Source organism: Balearica regulorum, chromosome 16, assembly GCF_011004875.1.
Source record: "Balearica regulorum gibbericeps isolate bBalReg1 chromosome 16, bBalReg1.pri, whole genome shotgun sequence".
Taxonomy (NCBI): domain Eukaryota; kingdom Metazoa; phylum Chordata; class Aves; order Gruiformes; family Gruidae; genus Balearica; species Balearica regulorum.
In genome coordinates this window covers 5,809,850-5,829,187 of record NC_046199.1, presented here as the reverse complement: position 1 = coordinate 5,829,187, position 19,338 = coordinate 5,809,850, and the positions used below count along the sequence as shown (strand labels likewise).

Here is a 19,338-nt window from a genome sequence, read left to right as displayed (position 1 = left end):
AAAAAGTCCTTTTCTAGTGCAGGTGCTGGCTGCAAGGCTGGAGCCCCTGGGCAGGGCACTTCAGCAGGATTAAACCCAGCCACGTTTGTAAGAGGACACGGAGCCTGGCTCCCACTTCCATGCACAGTGGACGAGAGGCAGCCTAGATTAAGGTACTGTTTATTAATTATTGTTATTAATGAATATTAGTGAAGAAAACTCAAAATGCCAACAGCTTCCACTATTCACCTTAACAAATTGTTAAGCCACGGGACAGCTTCACTCCATCACCTACCAAACTGCAGGTAGCTGCACTGTCTGGGAACACTGGTCATACTGGAGGTAGAAATAGCTATGCCAGCAGCTCATCAATAAATAAGAGTGACCCACCACCACCTTTAAAGAAGAGCCAGGCTTTAAAGGTATTAAGAATATTAAGAAGAGCCAGCTTATAGGAATTTCCATTCAGTAAGTGGAGCTTGTGTAGAGTCAGAGCTCTCTCTTGCTCCCCTTTGGCTGTTCCTAATGCAGAACATAACCCATATTAGAAGTGCAAAATGCCCGAGCAGCAAACAGGGAGGAGGAGATGTATCCGGAGCATCCAGTGCTGGCAGAGGATGCACAGTGGAGATCTGACCCAGGGCTCTCCAGGTAACGTGGTCAGGAGAAGGCCTCCAAGTCAACAGCAGGCAGTGAAGGTCTCCAGAAGGCAAAGTGGCTGTACTCTGGACACACCAGAGCGATGCTCCCACTCTGCCCCAGGGGAGGGAAGATCAGCTCCACCAGCTCTGACAGCCGCTCATATCTATGGTGGTAAGATAGATTTTTGCAGCAATAAGCTGACACTAAGTCATTGGGGCTTTGTTTGTATTTCTACCCCACAAGATGCTGCTCTGGTTAAACCCAGGTCAACCTGAAGGTACTGAGAAACAAGCAGGTTGCTTACGTTGACTTGTGGTTCTTTGTGAGCTCCTGGATCAGCTCTCCTTTGGGGTTGACTGTGAATATACGGCTCTCTGGCAGGCCCACTTGCTTGTAAGCATAGACATCCTGCCCAGGGAAGGCCAGCAGGGCGTGAGAGCTGCAGGAAGGCATGGCTACCGCCTGAGCCCTCCCTCCGCCCCAGGAGACCCACTCACATTTGCTCGGTTCCCGAAGGCTGCGTAGAAGGGCAGCTTCGTGGCAAACAAGTTTTGGATGTCCATCAAGCAGGCAATCTTGAACACCTCTGGCTTCTTCTCGATCACCTCCCTGCAGCACAAGATGCACGCACAGAGCAGAGGTCAGAGCGGCGTCAGTGGGTCAGGACCGCGGGCAGCCAGGCTGCACGGGGCACAGAGTGCTTTGAAAAGAGGTTTTGTGCATTGCAGGAGCTTCACCACGAAGCTCTGGGAAGGGCAGGCAGTTCCCCTGCTGTGTCCTGTGAAAGGCATCCTGCACCAAGGAGGCCAGAAGCAGTTTAAGGCTGCGACATCCCTCAGCATCGAGCTGGGGGAGGGGGGTGCCATCCCCAGGGACGCAGGAGGTGCAGGGCTGGGGAGGAGGAGAGGACACAGTACCTGTGGAAGGCAGAGAAGAGGCTGCTGGGGGCGAGCAGGATGGGACCCTTGGGGAGGACACAGCCTTGATCGTTGACCCATTTGAGGTAACCCTTGGTGATGTGCGCCATGCCGATGGCTCTGGCTGAGCAGTAGAGGAACTTGTAGCCGTTCCTAGAGAGAGCACAGGGGAAGTCGCTGAGCGCTGCTCTGGACAAGGTGTCCTCCCGTTCCCACGCTGAGGTGGGGGAGGAAGAGGGAGGATGATGCTGGGTACCTGGCCTAAGCCCAAACCCTGTTCACCCCTTCAGCAAGCAAGGTGGCATCACAAACAACACGGCTTGCTCACCCTGAGACTCAGGCTAAACAGATCCATCCCCACGCCCCTCGCTGCTGTGAAGCCTGGGAGCAGTGCCGGACGGGGACCCCCTTCCACCCTCCAGGCCCTTCGCAGCAGCTGCACACCCAGCCTGGCCCCAAAGCGCCCTTTGCCGCTTGGTACCGTGCACCCAGCCGGGACCCCCAGGCCAGCACCTTTATCCCACCGGGCTGCCTGCAGCTCGTGGGCAGCCGGACACAGCCCCCGCAGCCCCCCCAAAACAGCCAGCACAGCACGGCTGGATGGGCAGCTCGGGCAGAGGGGTACGGTGCTCTTGCGGGATGGGGAGGTGGCAGGAGGCAGCGAGGTGTCAGCGAGGGCAGCCCCAGCGCCCCGCAGCCCCGCGTCCCGTCCCCCACCGAGGCATCCGCGGGCCCACAGTGCCTCTTAGCGGCCGCAGGTACCGGGGACGGAGCGGAAGGTCCGGGCTCCGCGGGGACCCGCTGCAGCCTCCGCGGGTGCGGGGACAGCATCGCACCTCGGGGCGGGTCGGTGCCGTGGGGTAGCTGAGCACCGATCCACGGGGCTGGGAGCACCGGGTGGGTCCCCGTGACGCTGCTGCACGGCGACCCAGAGGTATGTTCCTGCGACCTCTCCGGTGCAATCTTGTGCGATCTCATCTTCAGCACTCACCTACATCTCCCCAGCAAAGCCTCCACTGACACACGGTCCTCCCAGGGAAGGCAACACAAGCATCTGCTCCCAGGGGAGGATGCCTGCTTTCACCGCCCAACATCATCTGGACAGGAGAGCCAGCATCAAACATCACTGATAGCCTAATTTTCTGCTATTTTGGCCAGCATCAGTGAGTAAGGAGCCCTGACTCTGGCTCCTGCTCAGCCTCTCCTCCATCATCCTCCCACTTCCCCTTGGCCTCAGTTATTCCAATACCTACAGGTGGATTTTGTGGAAGAGTTTAGCAATCCCATGATGAGTCCAATCTTTTCCTAGATGTGGCAAGATGTGCCCAAGAGCATCCGACCTAAAAGGAAAGGCAACCAGGTTTGGCTGATCCAGCCTGGTGGATATCCAGATGATGCGGTGTGTGGTCCTTCCTGGCTGCTTATGCAAGCCTTGAAAGGACACTTTCCCCTAATGGCAGGAAAGAGGGATGTAGGGTGGGAGAAAGGCCCTTTACTTTGTGATGGTGCCATCGATGTCCGAGATCACCACCTTGTCATCCCAGTTCCACAGATAGATGGTGGCCTCACAGCGACATGTACCCTGGTATTGAGTCGTGACACTGAACGCCACCTCGTTGGGGCCATCCTGCAGATTCAGCCTTCTCTGTGGCCGGGAGAGAACAAGAGTGGTACACTAGCACCAAGTCACACCAGCCCAAGGCTTGCCAGAGGCCAGACTGCCATCCGGCCAGACCAGGGACCCCTTTAGCCTCTGCCATCTGGCCACCCAGGGCTAAATACTTGGATGCCCTATAAAACCCATGAGATCAGGGGTAGAGAAATCCCCATTTAAGGGTTCTCTCACCTCTGCACACACAAGCAGGCAGCAAAGGAGTACATACAATTTGTTCAGAGGAGAGTCGCAGAGATTTCTTGTAGGTCGGCTGAGATTTCTGTGCAGGGGCATCTACTGCAAACATGTCCTCAGCATGCAGGGGCTCATCATCACTGGAGAACACCACCTCTTCCTGCCTACACAAAGAAGGGAAGGGCAGGTTGGCTTTACTCTGCAGACCATGGCTTTCCCCATGAGCACCAGGGGATATCTGGAGGGCACCCTGGACAACCCACCCACCAAGAAGCAGCCATGGAAGAGCTTGGCTGGATCAGTGTCAGCCAGAGCCTTAACACAGCTTTCTGCCTTCATATATTAGGCAGACTTGGGAATAGCTGGTCATTTAGGAGGAGAAGAGATCAAGAGCACACACAGACTCCTAAAGATGACCTGGGAGGGAGGCACTCACCTCTGCTGAGCAGAGTCGTGCTGCAGCATCCCCACGTTGGCTTTCCCCGGCCTTGACTGCTGCAACCAGAGCGGTGTCATTAGCTCCTCAGCGCCATGGGCAGGAGCAGGAGCTGCTTTGCTTTACTGCCACTTGGAGCAGTGATACCAGAAAAGAGGTGGCAATGCACGGGGACATGGTTCTCACGGCCACTGCTGCAAACACACCTCCTCCACCGGGAATTCTGTCCTCCTCCAGGAGAACCACCACCTGCTGCCTCTCTTGGGCATCTTCTCCTTCACCAGTCGATCAATGGTGCTCTGTGAACGTGGCAGAGCATGGGATGAAGTCAGTCCTCAGACCAGGGAGGCTCAGTGGCCAACAGGCTAAGGAGACCCTTGCCCAGGCAGGATTTCCTTTGCAAAATTATTCACAGGATAAGATGTGCAACTCCTGCCACATTGTGAGCCAAGATGGTTTTGGGGTGAAGGGTACAATGGCTTTTCCCTTCACGCAGAAAGGAGAAAGATCTGGATGCCTTATTCCATACAATCTCAGCCAGGCCTACAGAGCCCTGAAGCAGGCTCATGCAGTCCCAAATCCTCCAGACTGCCACGGCCCCCGGCTCTGACCAGCCTTGCACAGATACAACCATCAGAATAGGAGATTTTTGATAATGAAGTCTGCTCTCCAGGTATCAGTGGTAAAAGCCATCCTGAGGTACCTCTGGGAAAAAGGACAGACCTCAGTATTTGTGGGCTGGAGTGATGCTGAGCTCTGCCCCAATCAGCTTGGCCTCTTACAGCCCCACTGCACGCTTCAAGTCCTGCTGAGAAGCATGGCCAGTAAATGTGTTGTGCCACTGACCTCAGGAATGTTCTTCTGGAAAGCCTGCAGAGACAGGACCATGGGAGCAGCCACTGCCCAGTTGTAATACCTGGAAGAAACAAGAAGGATGGGCACATCACCACACCTGGAGCAAGGGCTATTTCCAGATCACCATCCTGCAGCATGGCCAGAAGGTGCCTCCCACAACTACTGCGGTATAATCGCTGTCTGGGATGGAGTCACACTCCCACAGGAGTGTTTCTGTGGGGGAAAAGGGGCCACATTGGTCATCTTGGGATGATGCAGTGGGAAAAGGAGACCACTCACTTCTTGTTCATCAGTATCACCAGGTTGGGGTCATCGATGAGTCCTGGATTCTCAGCAAACTGCTGGTAGGAGATCATGTGCTCCATGAACTTCTCTGGTGGGACAAAGGCTGTGTCATGCCACTGGTGTATATAATGGATTTCAGGACAGCAGATTCCACCTTCCGTCCCACCTACCACGAGAGATCTGCCTGCTGTCCCCCAGGCCTCCACACAGTGACAGGGCAATTGCAGGCATCAAATCAGCATCAGAGTCCGTGGGGCTGTCAGCAGGCAAGTCAGATGGCAGCTGGACACACAGAGCGTTGCTAGGGTCTGCCACAGGCTTTGAACTCTGTTCTGTGTCACTACCAGCAAGAGAAGAAACAGCGGAAGCATCAGGCAATAGCTTTAGACATACCTCCATCCTTTGCTGTAAGGGAATTGCTCAAGAAGGTCTGAGCTGGGGCAATCCGTACCTCCTGGGGAAATAGAGAGCCGCTTGCTCCTCATCCAGGTTGGAGAGGTCTTCCAGGTAAACATCACTGGGACCCAAGTGAGGACTTCTTTTGGTGGATCCTCAATGCACAGACAGAAGGGAGAGAGCTTAGCTGAATCACCTTTCCAACTATCTTGGCATCTATCAAGAAAGCTAACAGCATTTTCCTCTTTCATATTCATATATCATAAAAAGGGCATCTCTTCCTACTTGAAAAGCTACCTTAAATCAACAATAATAGCAGTACCTCAAGATGTCTGTTCTGGCATGAAACCACCTGCCAAGTGGACACAAAGGACAGGCCAAAGTCCTGCCTATCTTCTGCCATGACAATCTGAGGGTGCCATTTGAAGTTAGCACCATGCAAGATAACACTTTGTGGTCTCCTTTGTGCAATGAAGAGTCCCAAGCGTCTCTTCAGGGAGACAATTTTATTCTGAGTTTATGCTGGCTGGAAGAGTAAGGTTGGTTAGCACAGGTAACAACACAAAAGTCATTAAATACACTGCCAAGGGAGACATACACATGCTTCACTCTGTGCGGTTGTCCACCTGAGTTGGCATGGACGAAGACACAAGTCAGGCCAGGTGCTGCCAGACACTTCAAGTTAAGGTATGGTCTACTCTGCTGAGAAATCTTCTAAGCACACAGAAGCAGTGACATCCAAGGATAGACTTAAAGAAATGTAAGGCAAGAAAGCCTTCCTGGGGAGCTGAGTGGTCACTGAAAGGAGGAAACCTGAGTAACGTCTCTTCAAAACAAAGGAGCTGGTAGCACATGGAGAGGGCAAAGCAAACATGTCACACTTTGAATACCCAGGGCGGTCATGAAGGAGTTACATTGAATGAACCACCCAGGCCCCTCATCCAAGTCAGATACATCTCTGGGCTCAAACACCACTTCCAGCAGCACCAGTCACCCACTCACCTTGTCTCCTCTGGCTTTCCAGCTGGGGTTCAGGGCCCTCTGAGCCCACCTGCCTTGGAGCAGCAGCTCCTTCAAAGGGCTCCACATCTGGCTGAACCTCTGGCACAACACTCCCACCTCCCTCCTGTTTCTCTTGTGGGGCTGAGGAGGCCTCCAACAAGCTCTGCGCCCCCACAGCACTAGGGATGTCCTCAACAACAGACACAGCAGAGGAACAAGGTGCACCCTGATGTTCTGCTGGGCTTGGACCTCCTCCCAAACCTTCAGAGGTGGCAACAAGACGGGTTGTCTCATCCACTGGGACTGGTGTCACAGAGACAGTAGGTGCTGCAGTAGCAAAGGTCTTTGTGAACTTGGCTGGTTCAACTCGTTCTGATTTATTCACCTCAAAGAAAGCAGAACAAGAAGTTTGAGGATGGAAAGTTGCCCAAAGCATCAGGCAGAGGAGAACAACTCCTCTAAGGCTGCCTGGCCACAGCCTCCACTTTCTGCAGGCCTCTCAGACACCCCTTCCCACCAGCTGCTGAAGACCAAGAACAAGGACTCACCTGAGGGAGCCTTCCCCAGGTCCACTGCATGTGGGATTCAGCCCCTAGAGCAAAACTCTCCTGTGGTCTGATCTCCAGCTCAGAGTCACTTTTGGGAGAAGATGGATGGCTGAGGGTGGGGCTACAAGATAAGGGAATGTTGGATATCATCTGCCCTACAGCCCCATGCTTTCCTATCGCTGCAAGGATATTTAGGGCCAAGAACCCTGTGAGGCTGGTTTCCCATAAGGTCAGTTCTGCCCCATACGACTGTTACGTACAAACAAGCAAGACCTGTGGGAACCTGAGGCCCAAGGACGTAGCGTTATGCCAGTGCTATGCCACTGGTTGTACAGAAGCAGCTCAGCAGCAGAGGCAGGAGAGCCCTGTGTACACAGGCTTCTTGCATCTGTGACCATGGCCACAAGTGTGACTCATTGGCTTTGAGCTTTTCTCCAGCCACAGCATATCAGGCCAGGAAAACCTGCTTCTCCTGATACCCCCAAATCGCTTTTCCTTACCACCTCCCCAACCCTCACCAAAGCCGAGAGGATTACCTTGGCTCTGCCCGTTACCTGTCCACAGAGGCCAGCTCCCCGTCAGAGTAAGGGTGCATCCCTGGGGACTGCAACAACTCAGTTTCTTCTTCAGGGAGATCAGCAAAGGAGAAATACACTGAATCACTGCAAAAGAGGTCAGCTATGCTACTCTTGGGCACCAGCCTCCTCACCTGAAAGGCTGGCAATACCCAGCTTCACCATTTCCACTGGCTTTCTACTCCACAGGAGGCTGAGGTCCAACTCAAAACACTATCCTCATCTTTCAGTACTGCTGGGCATCACCAAGTGAACCTACAGGCTTGACCCAGTGCATCACCACACTGCAACCAAGCCACTCACCTGGGGGCTGGCAGCTTGCATGGCTCCTCCATGGACATCTCGCTTTTGGTCTCCTCACAGCCTTCTAACTCTGAGTCCGACACCTCCTTCTGCTTGGGCTTCCTCCTGCGCCGCCTCCTCTTGCGCAGGGTTGCTTCAGTGCTGGAGGTCTCCTGCCCATGAGAAGGCTGAGCAGCATCCTCTGGGCTCTCCTCCCTGGGGATGGGGGACGTGCAGAGGTGGGAGGGGATGCTGTCCTGCAACAGGGATGAAGAGCCCATCAGTTCCAAGGTCCTCTCTTCCAGCCTGGAAGCTCATGGCTCTCATCTATGCAACAACCAGCACAACCAACATCACCAAGCCCTCAGCTTGAGGGTGGTTTTGTGGCTAGGCCCAAAAGAAAAGGTTTCGTACATGCAACACGTGAATAAAAAACAGCAGGGCTATCCAGCTACAAGCTATAGACATCTTTAACACGGGCAAGGAGAGGCAGGCAGGAGATGGCATCACGAGACCAAAATTACAAAGGCTGCAGATAGGATTCAGCTCTAGAGCCCTCTCCCTGCTCTCAAACCCAGCCCAAGCTAGCACCAACCACCAGTCAGCCTGGGAGAGAGCAGCCAAGATTTCTGGAAGCCACAACTAGTCTCATCTCCCTTCCCAGTGGAGCAGGCAGCCTGCCATAGCATCTGGCTCACTCTCATCCCTGTCACAAGATCCCCCAAGAGGCCAAGCTCCGAGATATCTGCCTGGCTGGCCAGCAGCCATGCCCAGGGAGGGAGGACAGTCCGGGACGCAGATATTTGGTCTAATACTCCCTCAGGGTGCTCCAATGCTCAGATCCTCCACACTGGTTGCAAGGTCCTTCAAGCAGGAACCTTCCCAAACACACAAGACATCAGAGGCGATAAAGGAGTCACTCTGGGGAAGACGAGCAGTCCAAATCTGGTCCTTCCACCTCAACTCTGCACTTCCAGGTGGTCACAGGAGGACACAGACTTGCAGCACCTCTTCATAACCAACCTCGTTCTCCTCCGACTCCTGGACAAAGAAGGCCTCTCCATTGTCACCCAGCTTCATCTGCAGGTCCACAGGCTCCCCATTGATTTCAATGTCAACCTGGCAAAGGGCAGAAGAAGCCTGTCCATCTGATCCCGCTCACCCATCAGTGTACAGAAAGGCACTTCCCCAGGAAGGGGACAGGTTAGGGCTGCTTGCAGGGCTGACAGCCACCCAGCCTTCAAGACAAGGGACCGCTCCCAATTCTCCTGGGAAGCACAGTTCTCTTCCAAAGAGGATGGGTTTCATTCAGGGGCATCCCCTCCAAAAATCAGCAAGGCTCCCATTCCCCTCAAACAAAGTTCTTCCATAACCTGTGGGTTAAGGAAGATCCTAGATCTGGAGACACCAGAGAGGAAGCATAGTCCCAGGGCAGATACCACTTACCACCTTCTCCTTGGAGCGCAGCACACCCAGCTTCCCAAAGCGCACGTGAAATGGAGAGCACTGGAAGGAGTTATCTGGCTGCCTCACCACGACCACATCGATGCAGCCTGTCAGAGTGGCGGGGTTCAGACCCCGGTACAGCTCCTTCACCGTGACGAAGACTGTTTCGGCAAGCTGCCCCACGTAGTTCATTGTTTGAGACTGCAAGTGAGAGACAGGAATAGACTCAGGTGGGGAAAAAGGACTCCAGCAGCTAAGTGCAATGTGAGTTTACTCTAGGAGAGTCATTTCACAGCTGCAAACACAGCCCTATCATGGAGACAGGTAAGTCTTTAGGGAAACTGAGGCAAACACATGAAGGGCCTTGATGGAGATCAGCCAGGGCCTCTGCAAGCACCAGAAAACAGGACAGAAGCCAGAGCACTAGTTACTGCATCCAGTTTGAAGGACAGACCTTTACCATTGGGATGCACCATCACATTTGCCCTTTCCGAGGGCAAATACTACCTCACAGCAACACCTTGCAATCCAGCTGTCAACATCCCATTCAAACAACAAATTGGTTGGCAGAAAACCTCCTGCCCTGTGCTGTCCTTGGAAAAAACTCAGGGCAGAGAGGTGGCAAGTCCAAGGAACTGCTGCATACACCACGTGCTCGCTTTGAGCCAAGTCCAAACCCAACATTTCCCACTTGGGGGGGAAGGCATCCCAGCTAGGCATTGCCGAATCAGCCAGACATGGCCCTTGTTAGAGCCAGAACTCCCTGGTCTCCATGCATTAGCCCCAGCTGCCATCATCCACCTTCCCAGGGAATCCCAGCAGAGGGGCTGTGCTGCCCAGAGGACACCCGGACAGTTCTGCGATGATGTTTTCACAAGGCGCTGCTGCACTCAGAGGTGGCACAGCTCCTGGTTTTCATTAGCAAGAACACGTGGAAGGAAAGCCTTGCCTGCTTCCTGCTCATCCTGTTGCCTACTCACATCCTCCAGCTGCTCCCCAAGTAGAGACAACTCCCCTCTGTCATGCTGGAGGAGAGGCATGGCTGCAAAGCTGGAGATCCACATGGTCCATGCTGGGGCTCGCAGCACAGCCCTGCCTCCAGCCACACAAGATGGCCCATAGGCTCCAAACGGCTCTCGTGCAGTCCCCCTTCCTGAAACTCACCACTGGTAGGGCCCCTTGGTCCACACATTGAAGTCCCTGGAGTATTTTCTTGTGGATCTACATTGGGGTGTTGGGTGTTGGTCCCAGCCCCTGGGTCAGAGGAGCCCCTTGCTCTGTTTGCTCAGCACTCAGCAGGACAACGGGCTTGGTGCCAGCGCATCACACCAGAGGCTGGGAACCACAGAGGCTGAGCCCAGCTTGCCAAGCTGCCAGCTCTGCACCCCACCTTGCCTCAAGGAGAGGATGAGGGCACAGGATGACCACTTCAGAAGGACCATGAAACTAAAGGAAACCTCTTGCACTGGCAGCACGATCAGCCAATGGCACGGTGCCCCTGGGGGCTCTCAGCACAGCCCCCAGTGCACATCCAACCCAAGGGGTGACCAGTTAGAGTTGGTTCCTTACCCAAAGGGATGAGGACAAGCAGGTGCCACCCGACGAGCCCTCTGCCCCAGCAGGCACCCAGCCTCTCCGGTCCGTTTTGCACAAGCTCAGCCCCGTGCTGTTTCCAGACATCCCTCCAGGAAGGCAGTCTGCATGGGGAGACGTGGTCCCCACTCCATGTCCTGTTCCCTCTACTTCTCCCTGACAGCCAGGAATAAGCCCAAAGCCCAGATCCTCCCCAGGGGGGGCACAGCAGGGAAGCGTTAGCTGCCTCTCGAAGCTTCGGTGCCTCCATCAGCTCCGCTGCGAGCAGGGCCAGGGTCACGGGGCCACCCACCAACCTGCTGAGCCCAGCTTTCCCAGGCATCGCTGCCGGTGCGGGCAGCCCTCCAGCTGCCTTCCCCACCGTGCTGCAGGGCCTGGCAGCAAACAGGAGAGAGCTCCTCACTGCAGAAGGGGGGGATTTTCAGAGAGGAGGAACAATCAGGCTGGCCCCGATGCTCCCAGGGCAATGCTGATGGGCTCCTGGCTGGGGTATACATTGAGACAGACCTGAAGAGTGCACAGGGGAAATCCCAGGCAGATAAACCCACACAGCTCATGGGGTTTGGGGTAGGGGCTTGGAAAGAGTCCCCAGGATCAGCCCCGCTCTGAGCGGCACCTTCACAGCGAGCACAGGGTGCAAGGGCTCGACACGGCGCCGCAGTCACCCAGCAAAACACGCGGCTGAGCGCCTCGTGCCAGGGCCACATCCCCCCTGCAGAGCCAGCGTCCCCCCCATGGGATGCCGTGCCCTGTTGCCTCAATGCACAGCTGCCCCCTCCCCAGGCACCTGCCTGCACGCTGCTGGGGACCGGCCCAGCCCCAGAGCTTGGGGCAGGGAGAAGAGGACGGCTCTGGTACAGTTTCCAGCTCAGTGGGTTTAACTCCCTGAGGGTTTCACCCAGGACAACTGGTGACAGGGAACAAAGAGAAGAGGGTCAGACTTCCACAGCTCTCAGCCCCACTATGGGTGGAGCAGGTCTATTTGGGAGATGAAGAGTAAGTTACACTCTAGAGAGAGATTAATAGGTGGACAAGGCAGGAGAAAGGGTTTTCAAGCCACCCCAAGAACACCAAGCCACATTCAACAAATAAACCCCACAGCAAACCAGGGCGTCTCTGCCCTTCAACCCCAGGAACAGCAGGATCACAGCCCTTCACCATGCAGCTCTTGCAGAGGGCAAAGGGGGCAGTCCTCCCCCATGGAAGCAACACAGCTCACATCCACCTCTCCAGCTAAAAAGCCTCCCAAACCAAACCCGATATTTTGCTAACACCAGGCTGCTCTGCTCCTAGGCAGCAACAAGCTGTGTGTGTGTGTGTGTGTACACACACACACACACACAGACCCCCCCCGCCCCAGCAGCACACCCTTCCCACCCTGCACATCCACGTTCCCCATCCATCACACACTGCAAACTGCCTGGGACCTTCCCCATTACCTGGACAGCTGCTGAACCTCAGCACCTCCTCAACTTTGGGGCAACCAGCCCAGAAACCCCAGGAACCACTCTCTGCCAGCAGTAACACCCGCTCACCTTCAGCTCCTCCTCTCCCTACCGCTTCCTTCCTCTCACCTGAGCAAGGGGAGGGCCCCGTCTCCCAAACAGCACCCGGCCCTCACACCATGCCTCCCGCTGAGCCTATGAGGGCTCCTGGGGGGCTGGAGGGTGGATCTGGGGAGGCAGCTGACACCTGCACGGAGCAGCTGTGCCTCATTGCAACCAGCGTGTCTCATTGCAACCCGCTCGCTGGCTCCAGCAGCTCCAGGCAGAGCTGCCGACTGCCTTGCGCTGATGGAGACCCACTCTTCCTCCCTCCTTCTCCAACCCACCACCCTGCAAGGTCACTCCAGCCCAACCCACCAGGCTGGAATTTCCAAAAACAGTCCTTCTCCCATTTTCCAGACCACATCTCCCAGCATTTAACCCCTCAGGGTGCAAACCATGCAAAGCCCCAAGTCTCAGCACTCCAGGGGAGACTGAGCCCTCTGGAAAAGGCGCTTACAGAGGCGGAGTGCACAGCTCTGGGAAAGATCTGCCCTTTAAAAGCTGCCTTGCAATGGCTGGAGAGCATCCTCGTGCAGCCGTGGCCGGGCTGAGGACAGTCCAGAGTGGGAAGTATCTTGCTAGAGAGCCTACACCTGATGCTAATTTCTCCCTCCTCCGTAGGGCTATAGGGATTGCTATAGGGGCACATGGACTAGGACCACGAAGGGTGGGTAGGGCAATAATGGCTTTGTTGCTCACTTAATTGCTCCTGAATGTAAGATCGGGTGCACCTTGGCCAGGTTCAGACTGGGAGGTACGTGGAAGGCACTGGTGTGTGGTGCTTATACAATTGTGCAACCTTGGACTGGGATCAGACTGGGACACGGGGACCTCTTGCACAGGCCAGCCCATGCTCCGGGGGCAAGCAGGGGAAGGTAGCATTTCCTACCAGGGCAGCACTGGTAGGACACAGCTAATGTCACCCACCCTCCTGCAAAATCCTCCAAGGCTGCTGCTGTGCCCTGCTGTATGCTGCAGGAAGCCTGGCCCACCCTCGGCACCCCTGGGTGCAGCCCTGAGGGCTCCGCAGACTTTCCCTCCCCTTCTCCCAGCCTCCAGCCCTCCCTGCCCTTCCCCTGCAGCACCAAGTCCCAGGGTGCGGGTACCCTGCACCTCGGCAGCCCCTACCCGTGGCCCCATATCCCCTCTCCTCCTCCATCATTAGGGAATTCTGCCTTTATGGTGGGTTTTTTGCCTTTTTTTATTTTTCCCCCTGACCTTAGGAAAGCTTTAGGACACAAAGAAGCACCGAGCATCATTTTACAGAGACACCAGCAAAGCCCACAGTGAAGCCTTAACAAGACATAAAGGGAAGGAGTGGGTGGCCAAGCCCCAGGGGCTCCTCTGCCCTGCATTATCTCCAGTGGGATGAGAAAAGAGAGCATGGGTTGAAAGAAAAGCACAAAAAAGCAGAGACTTTAAGAAAATCTGAGGCTCTCCATATCTCAATGGGCCTGACAGCAGTGGGGAAGTGACGCAGGAATAGCCAGCTGGACTCAGGTGAGAAACTGAGGCGGTGGGGTTTTTTGTTCCCCAAGAAAGTGCACAGGCTCTCACCAGACCACGACTCCCCAAGGGCAGGGATGCGGCTGGTGTGGGCTCTGCCCCACGACTGCGCGACCCGCTGCGAAGGTGATTCCCCGGCACCCTCTGTGCTGAGTTTTGGAGTGACGCGGGTGGAGTGGCTGCGGCTCCTGGTCTGCACGAGAGCTGGTGGCACTTCGAGGATGAAGGCTTTTCTGCTGCTGCATGCGCGGGGCTCTCCCACCCATCACTCGTGGGGCTGACGTTGCTCCGTGAGAGCAGGGAAGTGCCAAAGCTGGAAGGTGGCTGCTTAGGACCTCTTTAGTCCCTGAGGAGAAGGGTCCAAACCACCCAAGTTGGTCACAGCTGATGGGCTGAGCTGCAGAAATGCCACAGCTCGTTCCCAGGTAAGCCCTGTTACCTCCTGTGCCTCGGTTTCCTCAGCTGTGCCACACTGGTGAGGTTGATGGCAGTGGGAGGCACGGAGATCCCCCCTGTGCCTGTACAGTGCCAAGCACAGCCTGGGCACGAGGTCCCAGACCCCATATGGGAACTTTCCTAAAGTCTCTGACACATCAGCTAAGGAAGCAAGCTTGTTTTCCAGCAGCTTAATATTTCTGAGAGCTCTACCCCTTGGTGAAATCGGGCTGAAAGCAGCTACTGTGGGTGGCCGGGCAGGGCTGTGGTCCCTGAGGAGGGTGGGCCGGTACCAGGCAGCACCGGCTGCTGACCCCAGTGGGGCTCGTGGGGAGCATGGGGTGGGCGGCTGCCACCAAACCCCACAGCCAGGTCACCAGGCACCCACGCCCAGCGGAGAAGGAGCCCGCTGTCACCTCAGTCTAGACACCTCGGGACGTGACCTCTCAGGTGTTTTGTCCTTGCCACGGCATCTTAGACTAGTGCTCCGTGATGCCACCGGAGTGGGTCTCACCCAGGGCGGTGGTTTACACCCTGCAAACCGTGGCGGTGGAACACAAACCCCAGGGCTGGAACACAAAAGGAAGGACAAATCTGGGCTGCAGATGCCTGGTACCTGGTCAAAAATGCAGAGGACACCATTTCTTCCTTAGCCAGCTGGATGGATCCTCAGGTGAGCACAGAGAAGGCAGGCAAAGCCCACACGGGCAGCTCAGCCTTGCTGTGGCTCCAAGCCCCCACCCTCTGGCAAGCACTTGGCACTGGGGCACCCTGCAGAAGGGCCTGCCCCCATCACTCACCTCCAGGGCTCCTCGCTCACCACGTTTCCCGCGCCGGCCCTTATGCCCCAACTCCTGCCACGCTGGGCTTTGCTCGTCCCCCAGCGCCTGCAGCACATCCCCAGCTGTGCCACGGCCGCACTTGGTGATGTCTGTACCTCCCTCCGTGCTACCCGACAATCCAGCCCTGGGGTGTTTTACTTACCTCTTCTTTCTCCTCCAGAAAGCTTAAAGCACTTTTAATTGCCATGGTAATTTTTTGCAAAGCCATATAATTATTCTTGGCTCCTGCCAGCTGCTTTTCATACCCCCTCTTGCTCCCCCTTCTTTTTTTTTTGGAAGGTGACCCCTGCAGATCCATCACTCCCTGGGCACATCACCCTGAGCACCCCAATTTCTCTGTGCATCCTCCCCCCAGGACCTGCTCCAACAGGGAGAGGTTTATTTTGCCTTTTGGGCACTCCACAACCCACGTGTGTTTGCAATGAGCCTTTGCAAAACGAGACGGCTTTTTTTATTAGTCAACCGAGATGCAAAATTTTCAGCTCCTTGCATTCCAATGGAAAAGCAAAGCTCACACCCGCCTCCATCTTGGCAGCTTTCGTCCTGCATCCCTGGTGCTCCCTACCCCTCTCGGATCGCAGCCTTCACCCCGTGCCGGCTAGCGGCATGACCGGCCACGCTCCGGCCCCGCTCCGGCCCCTTGGTGCTGCCTCGCCGGCTGTGCCGTGCCTCCGCTGGGCAGCAGTGCTGGAAGCCACGATCCCAGCATATCCAGCGCCTCTCCAGGAAAACTCCATCTGCCCACTCGGCAGTTGGGAGCACCCCAGGCACTCGCTGCCCGGAAGACTCCTAAATTTTTCTCTGTTCCAGGAAAACAAGTCGTGTCTTCAGTCACAGGGTGGGAGAGGGGACAAGCCGTGTCAAAGACAGGCTTGTTTTTCCCCCTCTTTGTATTTCGACAGCTGCTGCAGACGAGCCAGGCCAGAGCCAATTCTTCAGCTGCCTCCAAGGTGGGGGCTGATGGGGGTTTTGCCTCCTCCCTGGGTCATCACATTATTTCTCCAGGATTTTCACAGCTGCTTAAGCTCGCCTTTGAGCAGCCCGGCAGTCCCTTGGGACACTTCTCCTCAGATCCCCCCACTTGCTGCCTGCTTCTTCACGGGTCTGGGGTGAAACGTCCGGAGGGAGGATGGACGATCCAGCGGTGAGAGAGCTGGGAAGCCAGCCAACCCGCCTGCCTCCATGCTGGCTGAGACCTGACACAGCTCAGCTCATTAGAGCCACGGCAGAGGAGCAAGAAGCTCTGCCGGACAGGAGGGAAATGGAGTTGACAGAAAGGGTCTCACTTTGCTGTGCAGAAAGCTGGGGCTGGGACAGGAGCAATCCTTTCAGCCACGGAGCTCAGCTGGTAGCTGGGGACACCGGTGCTGTTGGACAGCTGGAAGCCCACCTTGCCAAGCCACCTACTGCAGCCTCCAAACCCTTTTCCCACCCCTGAGCCAGGGAGCCGTGTTCTCCTGCCCCCTTTCCCACGCTGGACAGATGCTCTGGATCCTCACTGCTCTGGGGCAGGATCTTCTGATGGCCTCTAGCCTGGCCCATTCCTCCCTGGGTCTGCTCTGTCCTTTAACGTCACCGCTGCCCTCCTCATGCTGGGGTTTCCTGAGGTGCTGGCAGAATCCAGGCTGAGGCCCGGCTGCAAAGATGCCTTTTCCTGAACGCTGTGCACCGAGCAGCGTGCTGCAAACACCAAACGTCAGGTGAGAGATGGCCAGAGCCATCAAGTTTATTGGGCTGGGTGATGCAGATGTGGAGCTGACAGCTGTCAATCAACCCAGCAGGTCCAAGGTCCCTGTGCCAGGCAGCTCCCTGGAGCAGCTCCCGCTGCTGGTGGGGCTGTCCCCCCTAATCGCTTCCCGTAGCGACCCCCGCATCCCCCCCAACGCTATGACCCCCCCCAGGGAATCCCTACGGGAGGTTGGGATGTGAAAGGGCTTTCCTGGTATCCCGGCCCCTTCTCCCAGCAGCCTTTTAAGAGCAGGGGGAACGTACGGGGCAGGCTGGCAACGCTCCCTGCCCCCCTCGGCCGGCCAGGCAGGGGCTCCCGTTTCCTTCCCGGGATCAACCAAGAGCTCCAGGGGCTTGTGAAAGGGGTGACTCAGCACAAGAGGACAAGAGGAGAGGCAGAAGCACCAAGTCAGCACCGCTGGATGGGGTGAAATTCCCATCCCGTGAAAGCAGCAGGGAGCGAGGCTCAGGTGTCCTGCTCCCTCGAGGATGGGGGCAATTCCTGGAGGTCCAGTGGCTCCGAGTGCTGGCCCTAGAGCCAGGAACACAACAGGGAAACAGTGCTGTTGGAGTTGGTTTTTTCTTTCCCGTTCCCAGAAAGATCAGGTCAGGCTGGCGTGGCATGTGATGGAGTTAGTGGGAAAGCTGTTTTGACGGAAGAGGAGGAAATGCCATCCTCAGTCGCCAATCACGAACATTGAAAAAGCTGAATTATGGCCGCAGGACTGGTCAAAACCCATTTGTTCTGGTTTATAAACATGCTCTGCTGATTTGGCTCCTAGTTTCTGATCTGTCGTAAGTTCACATTTCTTCTATAAACACAAAGGGTTCAAGCTTACTTAAAAAGAAAAACCAGAAAACTACAATTCCCACGCAGTTGCGTGGCTCCGAGAGCCAGGGCTCGCAGAGAAATCCAGCCATGCTCTAAAACCAGGAGAGCTGATAGCCCTGAGCACTGCACGGTCCTGAAAAATGAAGTCTCTGAACTTGCACTGCGAGCCTTTAGCTGTTTCGTCCGAGCTGCCGATAATCCAGCCAGGACTCGCGCTTTAAAGCCAATGACTTTAGATAAGTGACATCACATTTACATCAACGTAACTGTGAGCAGAGTGTGACCATTAGCTCTGAATCCAGGAAAAGCGGGATGACGTGCGCATTTAGGCAGCTGGAAAAATCTTTTTATCTTTTGTCCAAAGCTGGTGTCTTATTTCAAGGCAGATGATGTTTCCAAGCCAAACTTTATTTAAAAAATAGTTGGTGCTCTGTTCGATCCCCGACCTGCTCACAGCACGCTATTATTAAACGCTGCCAGAGCCCCTGGGCTGCGGCGGTTTGGCCGCCCCGAGAGCACCGCTCCAGCCCAGGGAGCGCAGCGATGCCCAGAGCCGCTCACCCCGCAGCCGGAGCCCCGCAGCCCCGGGCCCGCAGCAGCCTCCGCTCCACACCGCGTGGAAAAAAAACTCACCGGCCGGGGTGGGGGTGGGGTGGGGGCCACGGGCTCGGGGCGGGAAGGGGCAGGGGGGCTTCCAGCCACCAGACCGCCCGTGCCGGGCTCCGTCGGGCCCTGGCACAAGGTGCGGAGCTGCCCACCCGAGAGCCGCTCACGGCGAGGCGGGTTTTTTCTTCGCCGCACCGACCGTGCTCAGGGACAGACTGCGCCATGCGGCACGCGCCTGACCCGCCGCCCTCCTCGCGGGCCCACGCGTGAGCCCTCGTGCCAAACAGCGGGGCACGCGGCCCCTCCGTCCCGTCCCGTCCCCCCCCCCCCCCCCCCGGCCGGGCTCCGCGGGGCCGGTTCAGCTCCCGAAGCCGGCAGGAGCCACCCGCTGCGCGTTGGCTGGGGCGAGGGACGGAGCCGGGGCACCGACAGGCTGTGGCGGTGACGGAGGAGCAGGGCCCCGGCACCCGCTGCCCTCGGTGCCCGCCGCACGGTCACGCCATCCTGCCCCGCGTCTGGCTGCACACTCGCCGTCACCCTCCCCGTGACCCTCCCGGGCTGCCCCCCCGCTGCACGCACCCCACCGACACTCGCGTGCCTGGGACACGCACACCCACGATACAGACGCCCGGCGCTCACCGCTCCGCCCCGCACACCCACCGGCGCGGCCGCTCGCCGCCCCCACAGCGCGTGTCCCCAGCGCTCACCGCCTTCCCGGGGCGCGGAGCAGCCGCCGCCCCGCCCCCCGGTGCACGCACGGCCGGTGCACGCACAGACACAGACACGCACACACACACACGCGCACACGCACACACGCACAGACACAGACACGCACAGACACACGCACAGGCACAGACACGCACAGGCACAGACACACACAGACACGCACCTCCCCCCCCCCGGTACCCGCTACCCCGCGCGCGCCGCCCCGCCGCCAGCTGAGTCGCGCGCAAGCGCGCGCACCGCCCCGGTCCGGCTCCAGTGACGTCACTCCCCCCCCCCCCCCGCCCCGCGCCCAGGCGATGGAGCCTGGCTAA

At 57.0% G+C, this 19,338-nt stretch overlaps 1 protein-coding gene across 3 annotated transcripts; it reads right to left on the bottom strand.

Moving 5' to 3' along the window:
• Window positions 1-148: 148 nt before the first annotated feature.
• LPIN3 (lipin 3) lies at window positions 149-19,267 on the bottom strand. Of its 3 annotated transcripts, none has more exons than XM_075768647.1 (20): window positions 19,215-19,267; window positions 9,213-9,413; window positions 8,790-8,885; window positions 7,788-8,023; window positions 7,464-7,571; window positions 6,910-7,030; window positions 6,362-6,746; window positions 5,415-5,514; window positions 5,134-5,303; window positions 4,958-5,051; window positions 4,670-4,739; window positions 4,030-4,122; window positions 3,824-3,882; window positions 3,422-3,551; window positions 3,035-3,183; window positions 2,792-2,878; window positions 1,539-1,691; window positions 1,119-1,230; window positions 926-1,029; window positions 149-784 (listed from the first exon to the last, which is right to left on the bottom strand). In XM_075768647.1, the coding sequence occupies exons 2-20, from the start codon at window positions 9,402-9,404 to the stop codon at window positions 640-642; spliced, it is 2,604 nt and encodes an 867-aa protein (XP_075624762.1). In that variant the 5' UTR covers window positions 9,405-9,413; window positions 19,215-19,267; the 3' UTR covers window positions 149-639. The 3 variants fall into 3 exon arrangements, with proteins under 3 accessions (XP_075624762.1, XP_075624761.1, XP_075624763.1); XM_075768646.1 differs by lacking the exon at window positions 19,215-19,267 and adding an exon at window positions 12,245-12,346; XM_075768648.1 differs by lacking the exon at window positions 19,215-19,267 and adding an exon at window positions 12,245-12,346 and having other exon boundaries at window positions 3,824-3,879.
• Window positions 19,268-19,338: the final 71 nt, after the last annotated feature.

What these genes read in the sequence shown, in the direction of transcription:
- LPIN3 (XM_075768647.1), bottom strand. Translation starts at nt 9,404, where the DNA reads ATGAACTACGTGGGGCAGCTTGCCGAAACAGTCTTCGTCACGGTGAAG. An exon ending in GAGCTGGCCTCTGTGGACAG is followed by an intron (nt 7,031 to 7,463) that starts GTAACGGGCAGA and finishes CTTATCTTGTAG; the next exon opens with CCCCACCCTCAGCCATCCAT. An exon ending in ACAAAGAACCACAAGTCAAC is followed by an intron (nt 785 to 925) that starts GTAAGCAACCTG and finishes TTACCACCATAG; the next exon opens with ATATGAGCGGCTGTCAGAGC.